The 11,735-nt window shown below is 38.5% G+C and overlaps 1 protein-coding gene across 2 annotated transcripts; it reads right to left on the bottom strand.

The window, feature by feature from the left end:
- Positions 1 to 526: 526 nt before the first annotated feature.
- On the bottom strand, positions 527 to 11,582 carry LOC143217488 (uncharacterized). 2 transcript variants are annotated; one of them, XM_076441835.1, is made up of 5 exons: positions 11,439 to 11,531; positions 8,448 to 9,998; positions 7,371 to 7,501; positions 5,105 to 5,312; positions 527 to 3,854 (listed from the first exon to the last, which is right to left on the bottom strand). In XM_076441835.1, exons 2-5 carry the CDS (start codon positions 8,523 to 8,525, stop codon positions 3,642 to 3,644), a joined length of 630 nt encoding a protein of 209 aa, XP_076297950.1. In that variant the 5' UTR covers positions 8,526 to 9,998; positions 11,439 to 11,531; the 3' UTR covers positions 527 to 3,641. The 2 variants fall into 2 exon arrangements, with proteins under 2 accessions (XP_076297950.1, XP_076297949.1); XM_076441834.1 differs by having other exon boundaries at positions 8,448 to 11,582.
- Between the last annotated feature and the right edge of the window lie 153 nt (positions 11,583 to 11,735).

The raw sequence follows: 11,735 nt of genomic DNA, 5'->3' as shown, positions 1-11,735 counted from the left end.
AAATTTGTTTACCTGCTCGTTTGGCTGATACGGCCACGTAAGGTTAAGTTCGCTACGTTTGGTCGTTTCTGTTTTATGTTGGAATTGGGGATTTTTTCACGAGTCGTGGAGAATTCGATTCGGAACTGCCCAGATAGCATAGGGCGTGTTAAAGACGTAAAATGGACGTCTATTTCAAGATGAAAGTCTTGCAACATAGGAACAAATGTCAATCAAATTAAAAGAAGGGAAGAGTAAAAATAGATTTCGACAAAAACGAGTTTAATGTTAAACCTGGCTTTATCAGAAGAACGCGTGTGGAATTGACATAAAAAGTGTAATAAAAATAACAATTAAAATAATATAAAAATAATAAAAATTCAAGTTGAAATCGAAGAGTTGAAATTGACAAATTGAAGTTGAAATTGAAGTCGAAATGGAAAAATTGAAGTTGAACTTGAAGATGAAATGGAAAAATTGAAATTGAAGTTGAAATTGAAGCAAATACACTAACTTGAACATATAATACCAATGGTAGTACCGCTAGATTATGGTTACATAAAAACCACACTGTTAATAGTCTTAAAAACGTCTTCTTAGTTCGTAAGACTTTCAGACTGGAAATAGACGTAAAATGGACGTCTCTAAAACGTCGTGTGCTATCTGGTAGTTATGGAGCACATCGAAACGACTTAATTTATTTAAAGTATCGAGAAAATATACGAGACCGCGGGTTGCAATTTACAAGACGGTATTCCCCGCGGAGACACGCTAGTTCTCAGCTAAAACCGTCTTTGGATTTCAAGCGGACCGTACGTTACGCGTTCCATCGATAATTGTCAACGTTGTCGCGTGCAAGCAATATCTGTCTTCGGGACACCTGCTCGAGGCGAGCAAACACAATAGCGGTTAATCGAGCAGAACGATAATAGAACTCGTCGATCGAGAGCTCGTTTCCACCGGTAGGCGTAGCGAGCAAGATAATAATTTGCTATTGCTCGGCTACCTACGCGGCTGTACCTGTAATTCCCTCGTAGGGTCCGCCCCTAACCGTCGTCAATCCTTTCAATATTTCTTCTACGACGTAGAACAAATAGCAAGTATTTTATACTCGGACGAGGATCGAGCAGAGCTAACGAGCCATACGTAGTCCATAAATATTCAATTTAAACTTCTTCGATTTCAATTTCAACTCTTCAATTTTTCAAATTTCAATTTCAACTCCTCGATTTTAACTTCAACTCTTCAATTTTTCAAATTTTAATTTCTACTTCAACTTCAATTTCAACTCTTCAGATTTCCATTTACCAAGTAGCCACAAGTAGCCATGTACGTCCCTAAAACGTACGCGGAATGGATGTAGGACGTTTGGACGTGAACCGTACGTTTTAGGGACGTACGTGGCTACTTGGGTTCAACTTCAATTTTGACCTCAATTTCAACTTTAATTTCAACTTCAACTTCTTTGATTTCAATTTGAACGTCAATTTCTACTCGTCAATTTTCCAAATTTCAATTTCGATAATTTCAAAATCAATTTCCATAAATATTCGATTCTGGTGGATGTAATTGGCTAAACAAACTGGCATCGCGGACGCGGTCTCTCCGCCTCAGTTTCGGTGGTGATTTTCCTTTCTCGAGGGGAATTCCATCGCAGAGTGGTTGCGAATTCTGAACTCGGCCAATGATTGCGTGCCTGTTCCCCGTGCAAGAAGGGACTTAACAGGCTGCTCGTTGGCCGAGCCGACGTCGGTTGGACAGCAACTCACTTCGTCGTCCACTCCGGCACACCTGTTCACTCAGGTATGCGATATCCTCTCTTTTTCCCTCCTTTCATCCCTCTCTCCTTCTCCCGCTCTCCGTCTACGTTCCTCCTCTCCTCTGATCGCAGATTCACCATTCTTTTGTCTCTTTTCTACTGGTCATCGGAGCACACAGACGGTGGTTTACCGTTGCCTCGGTGATCCTCCTGGACCGACGGTGTCGACCGATCCATTCGTGATCGTGTAAACTTCTCGACCGAACCCTGCAATTTTCTACCCCGTGAATGATCGTCGATCCACTCCAAATTTACAAATAGTCCAGTCAATTAATGCTCATAAGGGCGGCGTAGGGGGAAATGGAAGGAACACAGTTTTTAACTTTGGAACTTTGTTTGGACTAGTTACGAGGTAAACATACTAAAAGTCTCTACTCCTAGCTGGTGAGCGAGCTACAGGGGGAAATATCTCGGAAACTATGCGAGATACCGAAAAAATGAATTGAATCAATCTTGTGGCACATTTTGTCAGCTTTAATTTTGTATGGAATGGTCTTACCGCTAGGACGCATAGTTTCCGAGTTACACGCGGAAAACCGAAAAAGGGGACCTTCTACGTGCCCCCTAACTAGTCCAAGCACATACCCAAAGTTAAAAATTGTGTTCCTTCCATTTCCCTCTACAACTTTTCGTTGACTGGACTAAAATGCGAAATGAAGGTGCACGGTCTCTATAACAAACACAGTTCAATCGTATGCCCCTCGATTAAACCGGTCCATCGAGGTTAAACTGTACGTTGCTTTTCATCGGGCTTCGGAATGGCAGGTTCGAACGTAAAAATCACGAGTTCCTTTACCTGTTGAAATCCCTATTGTGCGATACATAGTCGGTCGCCGGGCGACTCGTTAAAATTCATTTTCTTTCCTCTTCTTTTTCCACCGTCCCGGAGTTTACGGTGCCGACAAGTTTCCATTTATTACCAAGAGAAACCCACGGGGCCCGTAGTCCTGACAGTTTCAGATTGTTTCGGACCAATTGGAACGAGCGGCCGGTTCAGTCTACGGGCATCGAGGGGAACCTCCCCCGGAGACTCGGCTCGAGCAGGTCGAGAGCCGCAGAACCAGACAATAGGACGCCAACAGCCTTGCGTTTGTCTTTTTTCGGTGTTGCTCGTTTATTGGTACTCCTCCCTTCGCGAGCCGCTTCTCTCGAATGCCAATACACCGGCAAAAATTTGCGCCGCTTCTCTGCGATCCGATCGGTTCTCACAAACTTCTACGCGATATCCTCGGCTGAAAATTTCAACCGTTACGAAAATTATGACAGACAAAATAACAGGTGTACCTCGAGCACACGGGAGTTAGACAGCTGAATGGAGAAAATGCATACACTACCGGCCAAACGTTTGGAATCGCTTGCTGATTTTGTGAAAATCGAATATGTTAATAAACTTAAAATATTTCTAAACAGATTTCAGCATTTTCTTATGTCCTCAATGCTCTTGTGTAGATTATACACCCAGTGTAATTAGACAATGTTCGGAATGCACTTTTCTAAAGGGGCGTCTTTGACAACTTCTACAAGAAGCATGGACAAATATCAAATTGCTCTTGCCACGATGCTCTGAATATGTCAGGTTGCGTTATTAAAAATAAAGGCGGTTTTCGTAACGAAAGAACAATTTGAAGAAAAATACGCATTCCTTGATAAAATAAAATAATACACAATATAAAACACCTGCTCGTAAGTATTTCGACAAGTTAATCTTCTTTAATCTTATAAACCTTTTCTGTTTCTCCGAATTTACACCGTGATTCCAAACTTTTGACCGGTACTGTCATATTTGATGCTGTACGATTCATTCGAGACTCTATTTAATAAACAAACTAATCCTCTCGACGGTTTAGCAAAATATTTCTTTCAACGCTCGCGATCCATCTTGAAGTTTGCAGTATCTGTAAGATGTAGGTTTTCCAGAGGACGATCGATGACCATGTTGTTCTAACAATATCGTTTTAGTCTCTTCCTCGTTGGTTGCGATCCAAGCGTCTGCAAAGTACATCGAATAAATACGCATGTCGGACGTCGCCAAAGTTGACCAGACGCAAGCGTATACCTAAAAATTTCATAATTTGTTATAGAAATATACACAATCAATTTTATACATTAAGGGGGTAGACTCGTTTTTTCAGAATTGCAAGGGTGCGGGATGGGCTTTCTCATTTTTCAGTTTCAACATCAATTTCTCAATTTCAACTTCAATTTCAATTGTAACATCAATTTCAACTTCACTTTTTCAGTTTCAACATCAATTTCTCAATTTCAACTTCAATTTTTCAAGTTCAACTTCAATTTTCCAATTTCAACCTCAATTTTTCGATTTTATCTTGAATTTCAAAACTTCAAGTTTTTAATTTCCACTTCAATTTTTGAGTTTCAACATCAATTTCTCAATTTCAACATCAATTTTTCAATTTCTCAATTTCAACTGCAATTTTTCAATTTCAACTTCAAATGCATGTAGCAGGTCCCCCTTTTCGGTTTTCCCCTATATCTCGGGAACTATGCGTCCTAGCGATAAGATCATTCTATACAAAATTAAAGCTGACAAAATGTGCGACAAGATTGATTCAATTCAGTTTTTCGCTATCTCGCATAGTTTCCGAGATATCCGCGCTCAAAGTTGACAATTGTGCTGAAGCTAGTCAAGTAAGGCAAAAATTTCTTTTTCAAGATTAGTGAACTTTGAGCGCGGATATCTCGGAAACTATGCGAGATAGCGAAAAACTGAATTGAATCAATCTTGTGGCACATTTTGTCAGCTTTAATTTTGTGTGAAATGGTCTTATCGCTAGGATGCATAGTTTCCGAGATATAAGCGGAAAACCGAAAAAGGGGACCTTCTACGTGCCCCCCTGTACACCGCTCACCTCCTAGGAGTAAGGAGTAAGTCCCAAAGTTAAAAATTATGTTCCTTCCATTTCCCTCTACACCCCCCTTACAAGCATTCATTGACTGGACGATTAATAGAATCTCGTGGTGTTCTATCCATTGAATAATTGCAAAAGCTCTTGTAAGATTTTCTCAGATCTCAAGAAGGAATCTTCATTTTTCACGAAGTAGGAATCCGATTAGCTTGTACAACGTTGTGAACTATTGCGAATGGCTTAATTATTTAACAGATCTGTCATTTTACAACCGCTTATATTTCAATTTCAAATCGGACACGAACTTCTGCAGTCACCGAATATACCCAAGTAGCCACAAGTAGCCACGTACGTCCCTAAAACGTAAGCAGAATAGACGTAGGACGTTTGGACGTGAACCGTACGTTTTAGGGACGTACGTGGCTACTTGGGTACTTACAGTGTTCTTTAAAATTCTCGAGCAAGAGTTCATCGTATCGAGGATCAACGCGCACGTCTTGGCGATGTGCATATCGTGCATCGACTCGGTTTTTCCATAGTCCTTGATATAGGCGTCCATGTCGTCGATTAGTAGGATCGACGGCAAAATGGCGAACGTGTGCAATTCGGTCAGCTTTTGTACAAGTGCTTCGTAGTTCTCCAAGTACCTGAAACAATTAAAGATTCGAGTAAAGTAAACGATTTATAATTCTTAGACTATATTTCATCGGAGAACTAACGCCGCAAATATCTCGTTCAAGCTTGTATCTCGATTTTTTGTAAGAACACGTGTCCGAGGTCGCGCGGGATGGTTTCGAGAGAAATGAAGAAATTAGAACAGGGAATTTTCCTCTTTCGCCAGAAGCTCCGTTTGAAAAATAAACGATCGATGGAGGAAGCAGCTGATTTGCGACGATCCTCGTCCGATTGTTTATTTTGCCATCCGCGGTTGCTGCCGGTTCTGGTAATGAATCAACCATAAAAATTGCGAACTCCGTTGTTTACTCGACGGCCTAACCTAAAGAATAAGTCTGCCGAAACCATTTGCCGGGTTGTATGTACGACGTAATAACATGTCAACAAGACGTAATATTTTTGCTAGATCGAACGGAATAAATAAACGAACGATCAGAGAAATCCTGAAAGATCCGCCTACACGTCTCGAACGATGTTTGCCGCATGGGTAATTTACCAAGAACCATCTTTACATCGCAGTAAAGAGAATAACGATCCTACTGTGTGATCTATGCGCGTTTAGCGGAAGATCTCCTGAATGTACGGTCGCGGATAAACGGCTGCGTTTGTGTTTACAGGCGTAGAACGTCGATAGAAAGTCCGAAAAATATCGGAGAACCTTGAAAGGGTCCCTTAGGTTATTTGAAGTAACTTTCCCCTTTACGAAATTCTTCTCCGCGGCTTTGTTGACGAATTATTAACGAGAAACACGGACCAATCAGAGCGCGGCGACGGGTTCCGCTGAGCGTCGTGCTGCCATTGGACAACTGTAGACTATTTCAATTTCAATATCAATTTCAACTTTAATTTCAATTTCAATCTCAATTCCAGTTTCGATTGCAATTTCAATTCCAACTCCCATTCCAATTCCAGTTTCAATTGCAATTCCAATTCCAATCTCAATTCCTATTCCAGTTTCAATTGCAATTCCAATTCCAATTTCAATACCAGTTTCAATTCCAATTTCAATCTCAATTCCAATTCAAATGCCAATTCCAATTTCAATTTTTATTGTGATTTTAATTATAATTATAATTTTTGTCTATTATTTTTATTGTGATTTTAATTGTAATTATAATTTTTTTGTTATTTTTATTGTGATTTTAATTGTAATTATAATTTTTGTCTATTATTTTGATTGTGATTTTAATTGTAATTACAATTTTTGTCTGTTATTTTTATTGTGATTTTAATTGTAATTATAATTTTTGTCTATTATTTTTATTGTGATTTTAATTGTAATTACAATTTTTGTCTGTTATTTTTATTGTGATTTTAATTGTAATTATAATTTTTGTCTATTATTTTTATTGTGATTTTAATTGTAATTATAATTTTTGTCTGTTATTTTTATTGTGATTTTAATTGCAATTGTTATTCTTATTACATTTTTTATGAATATTTCACATTCGTTCTTCTAATAAAGCTATTTATTGGTTTAACTTTTAAACTCGTTTTGCTCGAAATCTATTTTTACTCTTCCCTTCTTTTATTTTAATTAAATTAATGCACTTTTAAGACTTAGGGACATCTTGTAGACCTCTCGAATGTCCTACGAACGGCTCCTGAACGTCTTTTGGACGTCAAACAGAAGTTTTAAAAACGTCTCTAATACGTACCGTTTTCTAACACAAGACGTTCAGGAGATGTTCGAAACACGTTCGTAGGACATTCGGGACATCTTTAAGACGTCTGAATGTCCAACTGCAGACGTCTTTAAACGTCTCTAAGACGTCTTTGTGCTACCTGTGCTTAAGCGGACATTACACTTCCTCGGTTGAAAATCTGAATAATTGCACTGCAGATGTCTTAACGGCGTCTTTAAGACGTCTTTATGCTATCTGGGGCCAAGATTTGAAGATTTGAAAATAAGCTTGAAACGAAGTTTAGTTAAGTGGGCATAAATCTTAAGGTCTTTTTATAGGAGAGGAGCGAATCTCCCGAAGGCCGATGCACGTGCAGAAGCACCGCAAGAAAAGTGTTCCGCTTACATAAATCTCATCAGCTTGAAAGCCGCGGGTGCTGGATTACTTCTGTCGTGACAGGCCGCCGGCAGGCTATCCAACGGGGCTGGTGTAATGTAAACGACGCGGTGTCCTTCTTCGGCCCAGTAAATCGCTGCCTAAGGAAAATAACGAAAACAAGGAAAACCTGTATCCGGAAATCTAGACTGGTAACAACTGCTCTCCTAACAAAACAGCGGATCGCGTTTTTAACAGACCGTATACACTTTTGAAAACGAAACGGGCCGAGTTGACAAGTTCCTGACATGCGCATTCGTATTCTTACGTTTACACAACTGTCAACATTCAAAAAGTATTCTAACTCCACCGCACATCAAAAAAAATACGGTATATAGTAACATAAGTTCGAAGAACCGTTGTATTTCACTCGGGGACTCTAATCTATTGTTTATATACACAGAGTTAAAAGTTCTCGTCTTACGTTTTTGTATGTAGCAAAACGCGATAAGCCAGTTAACAATCTTTATCCTGTTCGCAAAGTGATTTCTCAGCTATAGAATTACAATGATGATTTCATTTATCTTGCAACGCGGTTAATTTATTTTACATTATAAGTTCGATATGTCGCGTGTATTCTATTCTCCTCGAAATGATTATTGCAATGTATTAGAGCAGGCCTGGCCAACACGCAGGCCGCAAAGTTAAATTGTGCGGTCCGCCGGGCGATTTTATATTTCTATTAAAACTTTTGTTTCTCGTATGTATACAAAAATATTAAGTAAATGAAAATTTGCATGTGTCATTGTTATAAATAACGTTCTATTGGTTTTGTATTTGTATCACATTATTTAAAAGCGTGTTTACCTAAAGTGCGGCCCGCTGTAACGTTACCCCACGTAGCCACAAGTAGCCACGTACGTCCCTAAAACGTACGCAGAATGGACGTAGGACGTTTGGACGTGAACCGTACGTTTTAGGGACGTACGTGGCTACTTGGGACGCGTCATCGAAGTGGCCCGAGAAACCATTTGGGTTGGCCAGGCCTGTATTAGAGAATCTTATGAACGTGAAAATTATAACATCGACCTGCTCCACTAACTTTACCTCGAACATAAAAGATTTGCTTAATTCCGCAGGCCCACAAAGTAACGTCGATTTCACATTACTCGTTGTCGAGAACATATTTTATGTGTCTAAAAAGTTACTGAAATCGGACTTAGGTTATGCGACTAACGAATAATCGAAATTCTCGATTTTTCTTCAACTCTGCAATTATAGTCATCTAATACGTAAGTTTGTAGTTTGTAGTTTTTCACGTTTTCTACTGTTGTCTACTGTCTACTCTAAAACTAGCTTTCACAATAACACGTGTGCCGTGAAGTTTTCTTCTTAAATTACTGACAGCGCCATCTCTGGAAGGTGCTTGCAACGTTACAGCACAGCTTTCGCTGTCATACCGTCATACAGTAGACCAATCACCCTTTTAGATTTAGATTAGATTTATTGAAAGAAGATTTTAGGCACAAATTGCCCATAAATCCAAGTACAAAATTAATTGTAATTAATTGCAATGTATATTTTTGTCTCACGCTCGTAGGGCTCCAGAGCCCTACGCCCTCTACGCTCACGAACGATAAATGTTGGAACTAGATCCACGAAAGCGATCAAATATAGTCGTCGGTAAAATGTTTCTTTACATAAAATTATTATTTACATACAATTTTTGCCCAACTCTGGTCAGAACATCACAGACACAAGTGCTTTTGTGGATCTAGCAATAACATTTCCATACAAAATTAATATAATTATCTATATGTATTTAAATAAAAACAGCTCAGAACAGCTGGACCGATTTGGCTAATTTTCTTTTTAATGTTCGTAATAGTCCGAATAAGGTTATAGGGAAAGAAAAATTGGAAAAGTAGCCCCGAAAAATGGAAAATTCGGGAAAAACTAAAAGTGTTTTCTGAATCATATTTCAATACAACAAAAAAACGAACGTCGCAGCTTTTAATCAACATTTCAATAGGAATTTACATTATCGAAGTGACTGTTTGCATTATCGACATTATCAATATCCGCCAGTTGGTTATAAATTAAATGAATTGTAACATGTGGGAGTTTCAGTTGTAAAGTGAAATATACTATGTATACTGAAAAGAATGTTGAAATCTATAGTACCGAGTTACATTCCAGTAAAATCATAAATGCCATAAAAATAAATCGTAATATATTTTAACACTTTTAACCTTCTTCGAATGCGTATATTAAAAAGTTTGGTATTGGGAAGATGAAGCAACAAATTGTAGAACTGAATACTGAAAATAATAAATATATTATACATAATACAATAATATACAATAAAATATAATAATATACAACATAATAATATGCAATAAAATACAATCATGATATGATAACATAATAAACAAATACACGCGTACCTAAATAAGCAAAGAAATACTCAACATACAGAGTTTGTCCGGAAAGTAATGCGAACCTTTAAAGTTCTTCAAATTAGGACCCTTGGGCGTCGACTCATTTCTCCCAGCACAATTTCCATCGCTTCATATGCTCCCTGGAAGGAGTTTTCTGGAACCTCTCGCAGTACCCTCGTCGCAGCCTCTTCGACGTGTTCCACGTTTTCCCCGTAGCCTACGGAGAAGTTTTAGTTGGAAGTGCTCGACGAGGCTGCGACAAGAGTACTACAAAGCATGGAAACCGTGCTGGGAAAAATGTGTCGACGCCAGGGGTCCTACTTCGAAGAATTCTAAAGAGTTGTACTCGTACGTTCGATAGATGTTTTTGAAAAAATGTGCTCGCATTACTTTCCGGACAGACCCTGTACATCCCTGTCGCTGCTGCTATCCTCGGTTCCATCGGCGAGCAAGATTCCATTTCAATCTGATGGTATTTATTATCTATTGTACATTTCGGAACTAAAACATTCCAACATCTGCTCCGATATCTCGAAGTTGCAAGCGTCTATCTGCTGCGATTGTAAATACAATTTAATACGTGTAAGAGGACAAAGTAGATTGTGTCTATCTGTCTTGTATCTTTCTTTAGTTTTTATGTCTATTATCATGGAAAAACATCTTAGCAAATCTGCTTTCGAATGTGGCAGCGTCAGGCATATAAATGCGAGTTTTGCGACTTCGTCGTACAAAAGATTACCTAATTTATCCTTTATATTGCTAATAGTGCTCCAAAATTCAACAGTATCCAAGGTTTTTAACTTCTCTTTCTCATCTAAGGACAGTTTTGTGGATAACGAGAACCATTGCTCCGTCACTTTAGTACCTATTACTTTGGATGGAAATGTCTCTATAATAGTTTCTATTTGACGCGCGTGTTTATTGTAATCCAAGGCTACCAGCGGATCTAAAAACTTCAAACCCCTCGCAAACTTATCGTCGTACGGAAGCTTTTTCATCGACTCTGCATACGCAAACGTTACAATCTCGCTATTGCTGTCCTTAAATTTAGTCATTAAAGGGTAGTTACACCCTATTTTCGCGCTAGTGTTATCCGCTCCTATCCCGACTATCTTACTAATCGACATATTAAACTTATCCAAACTATTTATAATGTATTCGAACATATTCTCGGCAGTAGCGTGTTTCACTGAAATTGAATCTAGCAAGTGAGTCTCTAAACGTTCGTTATTCACAAATCTGACTAAGAAACTTAGATTTCTATAATAATAGACTATAATGATAGAAAAATACTTTTCTTTTACCAACTCTTGCAGATCTAAAACTATAGACTTATTTATGACATTTTGGATTATAGCTCTCATTTTAGTTTGTCCCAATCTAATGGATTGTATCGACGGTAATTTCGGACATACAATACTTTGATTGAACATATGAAAAGCTTCAAGCGTCGTGAGGCTAATATCGTGCTCAATTGCGAATAAACAATATCTTATTTCCAATGCCTTCGTTTCATTTCTGGAAACTTCTAAATCCGAACCTGTCAATCCTAAATCTTTTTCTTCTTTCAGTTTGTGCATATTCATCCTGTGACGAATACTCCTCGCGTGTTTCGTGAACGCAAACTTTTGGGAATTAATATGAAAACGTGTCTCACATAAGGCACACCATGCACGTCCGTCTTCTTGTTTCCTCAACCACGCCGACATTTTCGGGTCTTGTAGCCATTTTTCTAGGAAACGTGGCTTTTTAATCGGAACGCCGCTGCCGCTGCTGCTGCTGCTTTCGTTGTTGTCACTCATATCTTGATCGATATCTATGTACATAAAATATTCATTATTGTTATATATCCTAAAAGTATCTTTCTTTTAACTAAATCGGTCATTTTGATCGGCGGTGGTAGTGTTTAGTGTTAAAATCTACTATTTAGTATTTAGATTTCGGGGGATATTCT

Source organism: Lasioglossum baleicum, chromosome 17, assembly GCF_051020765.1.
Source record: "Lasioglossum baleicum chromosome 17, iyLasBale1, whole genome shotgun sequence".
In the NCBI taxonomy this organism is placed as follows: Eukaryota; Metazoa; Arthropoda; class Insecta; order Hymenoptera; family Halictidae; genus Lasioglossum; species Lasioglossum baleicum.
This window is presented reverse-complemented; position numbering and strand designations above follow the sequence as displayed.